This window comes from Vulpes vulpes, chromosome 10 (genome assembly GCF_048418805.1).
Source record: "Vulpes vulpes isolate BD-2025 chromosome 10, VulVul3, whole genome shotgun sequence".
Taxonomy (NCBI): Eukaryota; Metazoa; Chordata; class Mammalia; order Carnivora; family Canidae; genus Vulpes; species Vulpes vulpes.
Window position 1 is genome coordinate 38666402 of NC_132789.1, and position 17803 is coordinate 38684204.

Sequence of the window (17803 nt, forward strand, 5' to 3'; positions counted from 1 at the left end):
CACTGTGGAAAATGGTATGGTGGTTCCTCAACAAAATGAAAGAGAACTACCATATGATCCAGCAGTTCCACATCTATATATATATACCCAAAAGAATTGAAAGCAGGGACTTGAACAGATACTTACACACTCACGTTCATAGCAGTGTTATCCACAATAGCCAAAAGGTTGAAGCAACCCAAGTATCCCTTGATGGATAAATGGATAAACAGGATGTGGAATATACAATGGAATATTATTCAGCCTAAATAGGAGGGAAATTCTGATCTATGCTGCAACATGAATGATACTTGAAGACATTATGCTAATTGAAATGTGAGTCCCAAAAGGATAAATAGTGTATGATTCCCTTTATGTGAGGTACCTATAGTAGTCAAAATCATAGAGACAGAAGTAGGATGGTGGTTGCCAGGAGTTGGGGGAAGGACAGAAAGGGGACTTACTGCTTAATGAATATACAGTTTCAGTTTTACAAGATGAAGGGAGTTTTGGAGGTGGATGTTAGTAATGGCTGCACAACAATGTGAACATGCTTACTATCATTGAACTGTACACTTAGAAACACGAGGGGCACCTGGGTGCCTCAGTGGGCTGAGCCTCTGACTCTTGATTTCCACTCAGGTCATGATCTTGGGATTGTGAGATTGAGCCCTGCAGCGGGCTCCCTGCTCAGCGCAGATTCTGTTTCTCTCTCCCTCCTTCTCCTCCCTTTCCCCCACCTGCCACTCATGCTCTCTCCCTCATATAAATAAATAAATCTTAAAAAGAGATAGTTGACATGATAAATTTTCTGTTATGTGTATTTTGCCAAGGTAAAAAGAATTTTTTTTAAAGTAAAGACTTTTATGGACAAACAAAACCAGAAAGTTTATCACTAGTAGACTTACTCTAGAAGAAATGTTGAAACATGTTCTTTAGGCTAAAGAAGTATGATTGGTACCAGATAGAAAGTTGGATTTATGCAAAGTAATGATGAGCTCTAGAAATGGTCAATATGTGGTTAAATATGAAGACTTTTGCTTTTCCTTTTTTTTAAAAGACTTATTTTTATTTATTTATTTATGATAAACATAGAGAGAGAGAGAGAGAGAGAGAGAGAGAGAGAGAGGCAGAGACACAGGCAGAGGGAGAAACAGGCTCCATGCCGGGAGCCTGATGCTGGACTCGATCCCGGGACTCCAGGATCGCGCCCTGGGCCAAAGGCAGGTGCGAAACCGCTGAGCCACCCAGGGATCCCCTGCTTTTCCTTTAAAAGGTAATAGGCTAAAACAAGAATAATAACAGTGTACTACAGGGCTTAGAACAGCAAGTGTTGTTCTTTTTTATTAACAGTTCATCCAATTTATTTCCTTCCTCTTACATTTTACCATAATCATTGAGGTTAAATCACACCTTATACCTTTTATTTGTAAATCACCATAGTTAGGCATCCAAGTCTGTCACTTATAGGTTCTACTTTCCACCCAACGGTAAAACATAATTCAACCACACTCTCCTACCTTATAACAAGTATCACCTCTTCTCCAAACAGCATGTTGCTCATTGCTGTCTGAGGCCTCAGCAGAAGCACCTTTGATGTGCATATTTATAGCAACATTCTGGACATGGCAATCTATGTGTTGTCTGAGATGACAAAGCCTTCCCTGAAGCTCTCACTTCTTGAGCTCCCATCAGAATCACCTTTAAATCCATATTATACCAACATTCCCTTCAAGGCAGTTTTGCTTTTTCTATCTAGCACCTCAAAATTATTCTAGCCTCTATATATAATACAATTATGAAGCCCATTCTACAGTTTTAGGTATTTGTTATAGAAGTGCCTTACTTTCTGGTACCAAAATGTCAACGAGTTTCCTAGGGCTGCTATAACAAAGCACCACACATTAGGTGGCTTAAAACAACAGAAATGTATTCCTCATAGCTCTGGAGGCTTCACTGAATCTTCAGATCAAGTGAGGGAGAATTTTTATTTTAACAATATTGGATCTGCTGATGTGTTAACATGGTCTACATCTTTCTGTTTATTTGGGTCTTTAATTTGTCTCAGCAATGTTTTGTAGTTTTCAGCACACAGGTCTTACCTGTATGTAATTACATTTATTCTTTAGAAAGAATTGAAGTATAATTTACATACCATAAAAGTTTATGGTTCAGTGGTTTTTAGCATGCTCACAAAGTCACACAATTATCACCATTATCTAATTTCAGAACATTTTCAACTCCCCTAAAGAAACCCCAAACCCGTTACGTTCTCCATTTCTCAGATGGCTTTTCTGTCCTATAATAAAACTTTGATAAATTTCTATCAAAATTTTAAAACAACTATTCTTCATAAAACACTTTTAAAAATGAAAAGCAAGTCATAGACTGAGAAAAATATTTAAAATACATATATCTAATGAAGGCCTGATTCCAACCTATATAAAGAATTCCTGCAACTTAATATTCATATAATTCAATTAATGAACAAAATATTTGAACAGAAGTCTCATAAAACAAAATATACTGGGATCCCTGGGTGGCGCAGCGGTTTAGCGCCTGCCTTTGGCCCAGGGCGTGATCCTGGAGTCCCGGGATCGAGTCCAGCGTCAGGCTCCCGGCATGGAGCCTGTTTCTCCCTCTGCCTGTGTCTCTGCCTCTCTCTCTCTCTCTCTCTCTGTGACTATCAGAAATAAATAAATAAATAAATATTAAAAACAAATATACTAACAGCCAATGGGCACATCAAAACCTACTCATTGTCATTAGACACTCTCAAAAGTCAAATTAAAACCACAGTGAGGGACTCCTGGGTGACTGAGTTGGTTAAGTGCCCAACTCTTGACTTCAGCTTAGGCTATGATCTCAGGGTCATGAGATCAAGCCCCATATTGGGCTCTGCTGAACGTGGAGCTGACTTAAGATTCTCTCTCTCTTTGAGCATCCGACTCTTGATTTCAGCTCAGGTCATGATCTTAGGGCCAGGAGATGGATCCCCTTGTCCAGCTCCACGTTCAGTGCAGAATCTGCTTCAGATTCTCCCTCTGGCTCCCTCCCCCTTTGCCCCTCTCCCCATTTGCGCTCTTTCTCTCTCTCTCTACTCTCTGCACTCTTCTCTCCCACCTTCTCTGCTTTTCTTCCCTTCCTTCCTACAAAACTGCACTGCTTCTATGCAAGAGGGTTTTGGAAGACAAGGAATAATACTAGTTCCTTGAGTCAGAGCCAAGAAATCCTGTAGCTGCAGTTTCCATGATACCTAAGAGGTCTGTGCTATAGGGCTCAAGGAGCTACAATAAAAACAAGCTCAGCAACAAGGGATGTCACTCATCTTGGGTATGGAAGAGGAAAGCCCCCCAAAGCAGACTAGCCCCTTGCCCTGAATGTTTGACACAGCCCTATCTAAACCACACTGGGTCCCACTTCATTCCAGCTTGCGTTTGATCACTTTGCCCACCACTTCAGAGGCTGATCATGCTGAAAAGACGAGACATGGTGCACAGCATCTAAGCCCTTCTGGTTCTTCACCATAGTTTATTTCTTTCAGTGTGACTCCAACTACCCACTACCCCACCATTGTTGATTCTATAAATCAACTTCATTTTGATGATTAAAAATGCTCAAATTGGTTGTATCTTTGTAAGATTCCCTTTTTTTTTCCTTTAAAAAAGAAAATAGTCCATTACATTCTTCATATAAATTTTCCCTGTGGGGAAGATTTTAACAGAAACACATCCTCTGCTCCCCAATTTCTTCCTCCATTCTAATTGGCCAAGCAATAAAGAAAGACAGACAGCAAGAGGAGAGTAGCAAATGATCAGTACAATCACTCTGGTGTATTTTACAAAAATGCGACTTGCTTCAAAATTCAAAATCAGAATGAATAGACTTTACAATACCCATTCTCTCTGTTTGGTGTCCACAGTTTTCCCAGGGGAGTGGTTTCCAAGTTGCTTATTCTCTTGAGATTCATGAATCTCTCCTTTAAGTTTTTCAACCTCAAATACAAAAGCATTTTGAATATGAGAATATGGGGTTTGGGGAGGTGGTCTGCTTTGTTTTTAAAAGATACAAGGAATACTGAATACATCCCTTATGAAAACATTTCAAACTACACATAGGTATAGAGAGTAAAAATTGAAAATTTCTTTCACATAACCTTACCCCACAATCCCATTTCCCTTTCCAGAAGTAACACTGTTCAGGATATACCCTTCTTGAGTTTTATCATGTATGTGTATATATGTATGTGCATGTATTAAGTATATTTTAAGTATTATAATAACTTATTATATAGCTTATATTACTTATAATATACTTAATATATACATATATGTATTAAATATGTACATGCACAAAGACTAAGACAACTTGAACAGTTGTTCACTCTTTTTATGATGGTGTTTTAAAAATGAAAAAAAAACCGGGATCCCTGGGTGGCGCAGCGGTTTAGCGCCTGCCTTTGGCCCAGGGCGCGATCCTGGAGACCCAGGATCGAATCCCATGTCGGGCTCCCGGTGCATGGAGCCTGCTTCTCCCTCTGCCTGTGTCTCTGCCTCTCTCTCTCTCTCTCTCTCTCTGTGACTATCATAAATAAATAAATAAAAATTAAAAAAAATAAATAAAAATGAAAAAAAAAACAAATAATACAAAATCTACCATGTTGACCATTTTTAAGTGCACAGTTCAGTACTATTAAGTATCTTCTAATTATTATGCAACCATCACCACCATAAATCTCCAAAATTCTTTTCATCTTGCAAAACTGAAATTCTATGCCCATTAAAGAACTCCCTATCCTGTCCTCTCCCCGCAGTCCCAAACAACCAATCTACTTTCTGTCTGTATGATTTTGACTACTCTAAGTACCTCACATAAGGGGAATCATACACTATTTTTCCTTTTTTGACTTACATTTCAATTAACATAATGTCTTCAAATCTTATCCATGTTGTAGCATAGAATAGAATTTCCTTCCTATTGGGTTGCCTGGGTGGCTCCACAGTTGAGCATCTGCCTTTGGCTTAGGGCGTGATCCTGGAGTCCTGGGGTCAAGTCCCACATCAGGTTCCCTGAATGGAGCCAGCTTCTCCCTCTGCCTATGTCTCTGCCTCTCTCTCTGTGTCTCTCATGAATAAATAAATAAAATATTTTTTTAAAAAGAATTTCTTTCCTATTTAAGGCTGAATAATATTCTATTATATATTCCACATTCTATTTATCTATTTATCCATCAAGGGATACTTGAATTGCTTCAAACTTTTGGCTGTCGTGGATAACACTGCTATGAACATGAGTGTGCAAGTATCTGTTCAAGTCCCTGCTTTCAATTCTTTGGGTATATACTCAAAAGCAGAATTGCTCAATTAAATGGTAATTCTACATTTACTTTTTAAAGAAAATGCCATGCTGGTTCCTATAGTGACTGCAGCATCATTTTTCATTCTCAACAACAACGCACATGGGTTCCAATTTCTCCATATTACCATCAACACTTGTCATTTTCTATTGTTTTGATAAGAGCCATCCTAATGGGTGCTTTTTTTTTATAAATTTATTTTTTATTGGTGTTCAATTTGCCAACATATAGAATAACACCCAGTGCTCATCCCATCAAGTGCCCCCCTCAGTGCCCGTCACCCAGTCACCCCCACCCCCTGCCCACCTCCCCTTCCACCACCCCTAGTTCGTTTCCTAATGGGTACTTTTATCCATTCTTGCAACAAGTATATTGTGAGCACTTAGTATATGCCAGGTGTTGTGTGAGACACTAGAGATATAACTGTAAAATGAAAATAAACTAAAATCGGGGGCAACTGGGTGGCTCAGTTGGTTAAGCTTTTGCCTTTGGGTCAGGTCATGATCCCAAGGTCCTGGGATCGAGCCCCACATGGGGCTCCCTACTGAATAGGGAGTCTGTTTCACCCTCTCCTCCCTGCTTGTGCTCTTTGTTGCTATCTCTGTCTCTCTCTCAAATAAAATCTTTTTAAAAACCCATTAAAATTTTTTTTAAAAAGATTTTTTTATTTATTCAGAGAGAGAAGCAGAGACACAGGCAGAGGGAGAAGCAGGCTCCATACAGGGATCCGGATGCAGGACTCGATCCTGGGACTCCAGGATCACGCCCTGGGCCAAAGGCAGGCACTAAACCGCTGAGCCACCCAGGCGCCCCAAAACCCACTAAAATTGAAGAGACATATATCCAGAACTTGGAAGTACACGTTAAAAATCAATAAAGGATGAAAAAGAAATAATTAAAAAATGTGACACAACTCAAACTTACCCAATAAAATAGAGAAATAATTTCTATTTGGTAAATTAAGTATAAACTATTACCTAAATCCTTATTAAAAAGAAAAGATCCTAAACTGACATAATAGCATTAGCATTACTGTTTAGCATGGGTAGTTAAAATGTATAAAACATAAATACTGATAGACTGCATCTAGGTCAGAGTATGGCATCTATCTGGGATACGATAGGCACCAGGATTGGTCCTCAGTAATCATATGTATACAGTGCTCTAGCTGCTGATTGTTATTTTAAACACATTTAAATAAATTCTAAGAAAAATTACATTGAACAACTTACCACTTCTCCAAGCACTTTCTTTTCTGAGTCAAGTGATCGAACCCGATTTCTTAAAGCCAGAATTTCCTCATCTAGTCTCTGATTATGTTCCTTTGCCTTCTGTAGGTCAACTGAATCTAAAACAGAACAGAACACAGTTGGTTCAACTGGATCAAAGTTTTGATCTGAGGTACTAACTTTAAAACTAAGGAAGTACTATTTCCTGGCTTCTTGTCAGTCCTACCATGTTTCTGCATATGTGGATCTCTGCACAGGAGAGCTGCTATGCTCTCAAGTCCAGCCCTAGAATATTCTAACAACCTATTGAAACAGAGCAGAACTTTTTTATTTCTCACACTAGACTAATGAGCTGGATTTTTTTGAGAATAGGATTTCCAGCAACAGAGGTTCTTTAGGGAATTGTACCTTTAAAGCCGTGGAGCCTACCTCCTAAAAGTTAAACAATCGAGAAAATCAACTTCCTATCTTACTTGTGATCCTGTCTCTCTTACACATCACATATTACTCCTAGACTCTTCTCTTCTACTTAGCAACAGTAAGGCTCCACAGATGACAAGTGATGAGCCACGAGCAGTGGACAGCCAGATTTTCCTAGCTAAATCAAGTTCATGCATCAAAATCATCTTTCTGCCTCCACCACAGCCCATAAAATGGTAATTCCCTCTGAGTTTAGCACCTCATGTTAAGACCTGCTCTTTCCAGCTTTCATCAGTTTCAATATTGCAAACTTGCTGCCTGAGACTTTCCTAAATTTGTAGCTGTTTCTTTGAGCCACTTCCACTCATATTTCTTATTTTTCTTCTGTTGCCTTAAATTCTCTTTTGTTTTCCTTCTTCATCACTTGTTTTGTATTAATTATTCTTTATGTTCTTTCTTTATTTTTAGTTTTCCTCTTCCCATTTACTTTTCCCCCTTAGTATTTTTTTTAATTTGAAAAATGCTGAAAACATACCAAAAAGGGGAAAAAAATTATTCACAATCCCACCCTATCTATGTGTGAGTGGGTGTGGATTTAGAGTGAGAGAGACAGACAGAGGCAAAGACAGAGACATTTGGTTTTTGGCCTGTGCAATTTTTTAAAGATTTAAACAATGCTACATAATCTGTCTGCAAATTCACCACTTGTGAACATGTCATGGATGTCTTTACAGCACAATCCTTATAAAGCCATTTTCCATTTCTCATTTGGAACTATTTTTAGATTAGTTTTACTGGATTTTGCTTTTCCTACAAATGGAATCTTAATATATGTATTTTTCATGTCAGGCTTCTTTTGCTCAATATATATTTTGGCGATGCCATCTGTCATATCGATAATTTGTTTCTCTCTACTCTTTAGTCCATCTTATTCATATACAACTTATTAACTATAAATCTTCATCCAGTCTTTCATTTTGTTCTGTACAACGCACCATTGTCCAAATGTGTCATCATGTGTGTCACTTTTCCCCTACTGAAGAAGATTCAGGTGCATTGCTGACGCTTTACTCTTTCTTTTTTTTTTTTTTTTTTTTTTTTTTTTTATTATTTTACTGACGCTTTACTCTTATAAATAATTCTAAAATCATTATCCTTGTTCATCAATCTTTAGGCACTTATGAAATTATTTCCAAAAAACAAATTCCCAGAAATGGGAAAGCTGGATCAGAGGATATGTGCATTTAGAAAATTTAATAGATATTGCCAAATCACTCCTTAAAAAGATTGCACAAAGTTACATTCTGCCCATTTCTCCACACTGAATGTTACCAGAATTTTAATTTTCATAAATCTTAAAAATGCAGTTGAATAATGGCTTGTTTTAAAGGTTTATTTATTTATTTGAGAGAGAGAGAGAGAGAGAGAGAGAGAGAGAGAGAGAGAGAGAGAATGGGCCAGAGGGGAAAGGAAGAGAAACCCAAGCAGACTCCACACTAAGTACGGAGCCTGACTCAGGGCTCAGTCTTATGACACTGAGATCAGGCCTGAGCTGAACCCAAGAGTTGGACACTTAACCAACTCCAACACCCAGGTATCCCAAATAATGGCTTGTTTTTAAATGCAATATATTTGGCTGATCACAAATGAATATAGGCTTTTTGTTTAAAAGTAAAACTGTACAGTTATCTTCAAGTGAATATTCTCATCTAACCCTTACTCAAAGGGTTAGATGACCCAAAATAATATTAATACTTACTAAATATTCATCAAAATATTTTATATGCATGTACAGACAAGGGTTGTATTAAAAGTATTTATCAACTGCTAAAGTATGGGTCCTCACCTCTAAGAATGTAGCTCTGGAGTAGAGTTCTAGAGAACTGCCAAGCATTATCCCTTTAATGCCTGGGAAGACAAGGGGTTGGAAGGAGCTCAGATAGTTGAGGTAGATGGTAGACAGCTGAAAGACTCAGGGTAGCAGCTATTTACAACTTATACAAAATTATTCCAGTGTCTTCACTGTCATACATTAATGTGTACCACTTCATAGCCGTCCTATGGGCATACACACAGATACACACATCCAAGAAATAAAAACTAAAATAACATTATACTACATATATTACTCTACAGCTTGCTTTTTTTAACTTGATAATATATCATAGACATCTATTCATGTCTGTGCACATAGATCTACATCCTTCTTATTCATAGACGCACAGTCATTTAGTTAGTCAGTCCACTGTGGATAAACACAACTTAATTTTGCTACCCCAAAAGTTTTCCTTACTCTCTGTACTTTTACAAGTTCTTCTATAGTCATTAGTGATAGTGTAGTATTTTTGTCTGGTTTTGATATCAGGGTTATGCTGACCACTTAAAAGCTGGAAAGTATTCTGGAAGAGAGAAGGAGGGCAAGAACAAGCAGGAGAAGAGGGAGAAGCAGATTCCTCACCAAGCTGGAAACTTTTACAAGTTCTTCTATAGTCATTAGTGATAGTGTAGTATTTTTGTCTGGTTTTGATATCAGGGTTATGCTGACCACTTAAAAGCTGGAAAGTATTCTGGAAGAGAGAAGGAGGGCAAGAACAAGCAGGAGAAGAGGGAGAAGCAGATTCCTCACCAAGCAGAGAGCCCCACATACATGGGGCCCAATCCCAGGACTCTGGGATCATGACCCTAGCCAAAGATAGATGCTTAAGGACTGAGCTACCCAGGCAGCCTGGCAGATTTCTTCTTGAGTGAGGATTGGTAGTTTGTCTTTGAAGAAATGTGCTCAAGTCATATGGATCCTCAAATTTATTGGCATAAAGTTGTTCAAAATATTCTCTTATTATCTTTTTGGTCTGTAGAAATGTTCTTCTGTCATTTCTTACATTGGTGATTTGTTGTCTTCTCTTTTTTTTTTTTTTTCATGATCAATCTAGGTAGAAATTTATCAGTGTTAGTGATCCCTCCAAATAACCACATTTGGTTCCATAATTTACTCTCTTGTGGTTCTGTCTTTAATTGTATTGACTTCAAGTCTTATTTTTAATACTTCTCTCACTGCACTTGATGTGGATTTAATTTGGTCTTCTTATTCTGGGTTTTTAAGGTGAAAGTGTAGATCACTTTGAGTCCTTTCTCAATTTCTGGTATAAGCATTAAATGATATAAATTCCCATCTAAGTACTGTTTTAGTTACTTTTACCAAATATTGATATGCTTTTTTTTTTTCATTTTCATTCAAGTTAATTCATGGAAAATATTTTCTAGTATCCCTTGTAATTTTTTCTTTGATCACATGGCAATTTAGAAATATCTTGTTTGGTTTCCAAATATTGGAGATTGTCTAAACATACTTCTGTTATTGATTCTTAGTTCAATTCCATTATGGTCAGAGAACACAATTTGTGTGATTGTAGTTCTTCCACAGAAAGCTGTTTGATGGCTCAGTATGGCCTTTCCTTGAGAATGTTCCATGTGTACTTGAAAAGTATGTGTAATCTGACGGACTTTTCTCTAATTATTAATTTGGTCATGTTGGTTGGTACTATCCTTAAGTCTTTATATTTACTGATTTTGTTTCCCCCCCTTTTTTTTCAGTTACTAAGAAAGTAGTGTTCATTTTATAATTGCATTGATATATTTTTGAAAAGGAGGGTTAGCAACTCTAATCACCAACTATAATGTGTGGATTTTTTTCCCCCACACATCCAGGCAATTCTTGGACAGTAGCCAGGTATCCTATAATTCAACTCAATTCTGGCATTATCTAGCTGGAGACAGCATCAGATTCTACAGGTTAAGAGCTCAGTTCCACAAGAATGCCCACCACTTCAGATACTAAAGACAAATCCATGTTGTTACCTGTGCTTCTGACTGACTGGTTATAAATCAGAGGTTGCAAATCATCTTAGTTCAAATGATTTGGTAGAGGGGCTCACAGAATTTAGGGAAACATTTTATCCACTACATTTCTAGTTTGTTATAAAGGGATATAACTCAAGAATAGTCTAATGGAAGAGATGCATAGGGCAAGACGTGAGGAGCTTCCATATCCTCTCTGGGCACACCACTCTCCCCAAATCTCCATGTGGTCACCAACTCAGAAGCTCTCCAGACCCTGTCCTTTGGGATTTTTACAAAGGCTTCATTCATAGGCATGATTGATGAAGTCATTGGCCATTAGGACTGAACTCAATCTCTACCGGCTGTCCCCTTCCAGCCTTGGTAACCTAGGGGCTTTCCAAAAGCCCTCCTTAAGATAATAAAAGACACTTTTTATCACTCCCATTGGAGTAAATTTCAAGGGTTTTTGAAGCTTGGTGCCAGAAACAGGGCCAAAGACCAAATATATATTTCTTATTATAAATCACAATATCACTGGGGAAGCCTAGTTTTAGAATTATCTAAAACAAGTAAAGGATTTTAATTATTTTTGTAGTTGCTACCATTAAAACACTCAAAGTTCATTGTATTATTTATAGCTGGTAGCATTTTTACATAGTTCAGCTAGGGTCAGATTAATTCACCAGGGATTCCAAGCCTATTGACTTCCCAGTGAGCAAGTATATATAAAGTATTGCTAAATTCATCATAATGTGTCTTGATCTCAGTAGTAAAATATGTGCTATTTCTGTTGACCACAGGTTTTAGAGTTAGATATATTTGGGTTCAAATACCAGCCCTATATTACTTAATTCATTAATACTCAGTGTAGTTATTGGATAACTCGCTAAACCTTGCCATAACTCAGCTTCTTTGTCTAAGAAATGGGAATGATAATACTCACTATTTGGAATTGTGAGGATTAGAGTCAATGCATATAAAGTGCCTGATAGATAGAATGCCTGCTATTTAGTAAGAAATAAGTGGTAGTAGCAGTAATAGTAGTAGAAATAATAACAGTGACAATAGTGCTTTATCACTATTATTAAAGACATTATGTTAAATTGTGTATAATACACTTGTTATTATTTAGTGTATTATTAAACATATCTGCTAACATGCATCACTCACCATTTTCTTGCAGCTTTGTCAAATTTTCTTTCAATTTCTTAATTTCTAGCTGAGCCTTCTCAAGTGCGGAATCTAAAGAAAAAAGAAAATCTTTCTGTAAGGAGCAAATGATTAGCATTCTCTTTCTTTGGAAAACTCACTTTCTGCTGATTGTCCTTTGAGTTTCTACAAAATGTCACCTCCAGGAAACTCTTCCAGACTCCCCTTAATGTTCTCACTTCACCCTATCATTATTCCTGATTGTGCAGTCTCGCAAGAGTTCTGTTTCCCTAACTGGAGTCCATGTTGAAGAGTTTGGATCACAATAAACAATAGGAACAACTAAACTTTTTAAGCATGATACTCTCAGCTTCAATTACACTCAGAAATATTTAAAATTAATTCCTTCAATTAGTAATATTTAGAATTCTACCAGTAGTGGGGTGCCTGGGTGGCTCAGTCAGTTGAGCATCCAAGTCTTGATTCTGGCGTGGGTCATGATCTCAGGTTGTGAGACTGAGCCCCACGTCAGGCTCCGAGCACAGCAGGGAGTCTGCTTGAGGTTCTCTCTCTCCTCCTCCCTCTCTCTTTGCCCCTCCCCTGCCCCATGCATGCACGCTTTCTCTAAATAAATAAGACAAAACTTTTTTAAAAAAGAATTTTACCAGTAGTTGCTAGAAACATCAAGACAACAAAATTTCAGGAAATACCTTTTGATACTATTGAAGAATTATATGAAGATGGCCAAATGGTACAGGGCAAGGACATGGGGCACTGTAGTCTATTGGATTTGGGTTCTCTAATCCAGGTTTTATCACTTTGCTTCCTTGGGTCTAGTCATTACCAGTGATATGTTTGGTGGGCTTCTATGTCAGGATGAAGAACCTCTCAGAAGTAAGAGGCTAACATGACCCTTATAAGAGATCATTCCTAATCACAAAGTAAATACATCAGCACAATTGTGCATGTTTTATTATTACTCCCCAAACGCTCAATTCTTTGGAGTAAATCCCAGTCTGATCTACTAGATTCACCTAAAATTATATTCCTGACCATAACAATAGTTACTACCACTGCTACCAACAGCAGCAGCTACTAGTGTCAGATATATTAACATTATAACAAATCTTCAAAGCAAATACTAGCATTCCCATTTTATGGATAAGATAAAGGAGGCTCAGAAAAATTAAGCAATTTGCTCAGAGTCACATAATTGGTAAATGATAAAGCTGGGATCTGAACTCAGGTCTGTTTGAGTACGCTATGCTAGAGATGTGAGAATAGCTTCTGTTTTATTAAGACAATGGTTTTCTGGGATGCCTGGGTGGCTCAGTAGTTTAGTGTCTGCCTTTGGCTCAGGATGTGATCCCGGGTGTCTGGGATTGAGTCCTATATCGGGTTCCTTACAGGGAGCCTGCTTCTCCCTCTGCCCATATCTCTGCCTCTCTCTCTGTGTTTCTCATGAATTAAAAAAAAAATCTTAAAAAAAAAAAAAAGACCATGGTTTTCTAATATGTTTGTCTCTGGAAGGAGAGTGAGTAAGAGAACACTGAATGTTTTGGGAACTACATGTAGTTTAATACTGCTTGGGTCTACAGTGCAAAGGATTACGGGAAATATAGGGTACGAAGCCATATAGATAGGCAAGAGCCAAACCAGAAAGGCCTTTGGGAAGCTCAGTATTTATCCTTCAGAATAAAATTTTTATGGAAGGTTAAAGTCCTGAGGAGGTAATCGAGAGGTTCTGCAAACATTTGATTTGATTTTCACTTAAAAAGCAACAGCAACCCATTTTTACATTAACACATACAGCCAAATATATCATATACAAAACTCAAATATATCAGAGACCACCAAATGCATCAACTCACGTTGCCAGGTTAGCTTCTCCTGCCATGATCATGCAGACATGTGAAAATCATAGCTCTCCATTATTTCTCTTAAACTAGTAATATTTCTAACACTGTGTTGGTTGTAGGTTTCAGAGACCTCTCTGTTATTTGACAGTTTAATTTTCTAAGTCTATTCCTTTAGTGGTTACCCTAGATAATTTTTTAGAACTTCTTTTACTATGGAATATTTCAGACATATACAAAAGTAGATACAACAGTTAAGGAAATACCTATATCTATCATCCAGCTTTTAACAATTATTAAGCCATAGCCAATCTTGTTTCATTTGCATCCTTAAATATTACATACATATACAGAGCTCTATCAGCTTTTAGAAGCAACCAACATTCTTTGCCACATGGTCCCCTCCATCTTCAAAGTCAGCAAAGGAGAATTTCCCTCATGCTGAATCCTTCTCATACTTTGAGTATTTTTCACCCAGAAAAGACTAAGCCCTTTTAAGGGCTCATCTGATCAGGTCAAGATAATCTCTTTTTCTTAAAGGCAACTGATCTGGGACCTTAACTACATCTGTAAAGGCTCTTCACAGGAGCATCTATATTGTATTTGATTGAATTAACTGGGAAAAAGAATATTTACACCAAGTGGGGCTCTTGGAGACCATCTTAGCTTTCTATCTAATATACCTATTTCCTCCAGTTCTTATATTTTTAACAGCTTTATTGAGGTATAATTTTTGAGATAGAATTTACATAAAATTCACCTATTTTAAGTGTACAATTAAGTGACTTTTAGTATATTTACATATGTGCAACCACCACCATAATCTGATTTTAGAACTTTTTATTACCCCCTAAAGAAACTTCATGACCATTTAGTTGGCCCTGATCCCACTCTCAGCCCCAGGCAACCACTAATCTACTTTCTCTCTCTATAGGTTTGCCTTTTCTGGACACTTCACATAAATGGAATCATATAATATATAACCTTTTGCATTTGACTTTTTTCCTTAGTATTATGTTTTTCAGATTCATCTATGTTGTAGCAAGTATAAGTATTTTGGGTTTTTTATAGGCAAATTGTATTCACTGCATGAATATTAGGAGTCCCCTAAATCACTCCCAGGTTTGGTGACTCTTAGGACTTGCCTTACAGGACAAAAGATATACTAATATTCACAGCTAAGATTTACTACAACAAAAGGATACAAAGCAAAATCAACAAAGGTAAAAGGTAAATGGGGCAAAGTCCAGAGGAAATCAGGCTCACGTGCCCAAGAGTCTTCTCTTGGATGTGCTTAATTTCTCCAGCATGTGTGAAATGTTGTCTATCAGAGAAGTTCACTAGAGACTCAGTGCCCAAGGTTTTTGTTTGGGGCTGGTCACATATATACCACCTTCTACCCATCAAGTACCAAAATTCCAGTTTCTTGGAAGGAAAGGAGGTGTCCAGCACTGTGGTACTGTGATTTGTAATAAGAAATATGTATTTGGTCTTGTTTTCAATCCATTTCTGGCACAGAGATCCTAAAACCCTTGGAATTTCTTAGGTGATGAGTGATAAAGGCATCTTATGTTAATGAGGTGACTCCTGGACCACGCTTAACAACAGAGGCTGGTTTCCAGGAAACCAACCATGCGATTAAAGGGTTGGAACTTGGTGGCTCAATCAGTTAAGCATCTGCCTTTGGTTCAGGTCATGATCCCAGGGTCCTGGGATTAAGTCCCACGTTGGGCTTCTGCTCGGTGGGGAGCCTGCTTCTACCTCTCCCTCTGCCTTTCCCCCTGCTTGTGCTTGCGCTTGCGCTTTTTCTCTCTCTCTCTCTCCTCTGTGTGTGTGTGTGTGTGTGTGTGTGTGTGTGTGTGTGTGTGTGTAAGTAAAATAAATGGATGGAATCTTTAAAAAAAAAATCAAACAAAGGGTTGGAACTTCCAATTATCCTCTGACCTCCAGGGACAGGAGAGGAGCTGGAGGTTGAATCAATTACCTATAGCCAATAATTTAATCAACCATGTCTATGTAATGAAGCCCCCATAAAAACCCAGGAGAGGGTTTGGAGAGCTTCTGGATTGGTGAACACACGGAGATTTGGGGAGGATGGTACACTCAGAGGGGCATCCCCTTCTATCTGGCTATTCCTGAATTGTATTCTTTTATAACAAACCAGTAACCTTGTGACAAAATGTTAGAATTTCTGAGTTCTGTTAGTCACTAGCAAATTAGTTGAACCCAAGGAGGGGTAATTAGAACTTCTGATCTAAAAATAAAAATAAATAAATAAATAAAAAAGAACTTCCAATCTACACCCAGTTGGCAGAAGCACACAGGTGATACCCTAGGCTTGCAACTGGCATCTGAAGAGGTGGGGAGCAGTCTTAGAAGACTGAGCCTTAATCTGCGCTCTCTTTTCAAAAAAAAAAAAAAAAAAAGAGGAGGGCACCTGGGTGGCTCAGTCAGTTAAGCATCCAACTCTTGATTTTGGCTCAGCTCATGATCTTGGGGTCTTGAGATCAAGCCCTGAGTGGGGCTCCATGCTCAGCTTGGGATTCTCTCTCTCCTTTTCTCGCCTCCCCTGCCCCTTGCAGGCGCATGCTTTCTCTCTCTCTTCAAAACAAAACAAAACAAAACTGAGCCTTAATCTGTAGAATCCGACACTATATCCAGGTGAACAGTGTTAGAATTAATGGAAAATAGTGTTAGAATTAAGTTGAATTGTAGGACACCCAACTGATGCCCAAGAACTGCTTGGTCGTAATGAGAGACACCTCCCTCTTCCACATTAAAATTGGGATCCAGGAACCCTAAATAAGTAAGTGTAAGCCACATAGTTTGTACAAACATTAAGGCACAGTGAGCCACTATTACCAGTTAGGAAATGGTGAGAACCTTCCCAAAATTCAAGTTCCCAGATGTTATTCAAGGACTGACCTTCAAGCATGCCTTTCTAAGGATAGCAGCGTCAAGTTATTTCTGTTAACTATTTCCTACACAAAGTGAATATATCACATTTTCTTTATCCATTCATCAGTTGATAAACATTTGGGTCATTTCTTCCTTTTGGCTATTGTAAATAATAGTGCTTGGAACATTCACATATGTGAATGTCTTTGTGTGAACACATGTTTTCAGTTCTCTTGGGTAGATACGTAAGAGTTAAATTGATGGGCTTCATGATAAGTCTACATTTAAAATCCTGAGAAATTGGGATCCCTGGGTGGCGCTGTGGTTTAGCGCTTGCCATTGGCCCAGGGTGCTATCCTGGGGACCCAGGATTGAATCCCACGTTGGGTTTCTGGTGCATGGAGCCTGCTTCTCCCTCTGCCTGTGTCTCTGCCTCTCTCTCTCTCTGTGTGACTATCATAAATTTAAAAAAAAAAAATCCTGAGAAATTGCAAAATTATTTTCCAGTATCTGTATCATTTTACATTGCCATCAGCACTATATGAAGGTTTTAATTTCTCCACATTCTTACTAACACTTGTCATTGTCTTTTTTATTAGCTATTTATTCTAGTGATTGTGTGTGGTATCTTATTGTGGTTTTAATTTGCACTTTCCTAATGACTAATGATGTTGAGCATCTTCTTTGTGCCTACTGGTCATTCATATATCTTCTCCAGAGAAATGTCTACTCAAATATTTTTCTCATTTTAAAATCATACTTTCTTTTTATTATTGGAGTATAGGAATTCTTTACATATTCTAAATATAAGTTCTGTATCAAACATATGACTTGCAAATATTTGCTTCCAGTCTAGGAAGTTGTCTTTTCATTTTCTTGATGTTGTCTTTTAAAATACAGAAATTTCAAATTTTTATTAAGTCCAGTTTATTAGTTTTTCTCTTACCACCTTTGCTTTTGGTGCTGAACTAATATATTATTGCCTAATCCAAGATCATGAAGATTTATTTACTCTGTTTTCTTCTAAGAGGTTTATAGTTTTAACTCTTATTTAGCTTTGCAGTCAATTTTTGTGTAGG

General features: G+C 37.8%; 1 protein-coding gene across 25 annotated transcripts in view; it reads right to left on the reverse strand.

Moving 5' to 3' along the window:
- The window catches only part of CCDC30 (coiled-coil domain containing 30), a 118664-nt gene that overhangs the window by 76474 nt on the left and 24387 nt on the right, over positions 1-17803 (reverse strand). For 19 of the 25 annotated variants that reach the window (XM_072723650.1, XM_072723644.1, XM_072723631.1 and 16 more), the window contains 3 exons: positions 11992-12063; positions 6568-6683; positions 3876-3974 (listed from right to left, as the gene is read on the reverse strand). In XM_072723650.1, coding sequence (XP_072579751.1) covers positions 3876-3974; positions 6568-6683; positions 11992-12063 — 287 coding nt within the window. Of the gene's footprint in view, positions 1-3875; positions 3975-6567; positions 6684-8830; positions 8912-11991; positions 12064-17803 lie in introns of those variants that run through there. The other 6 variants (XM_072723646.1, XM_072723652.1, XM_072723643.1 and 3 more) reach the window with 2 other exon arrangements.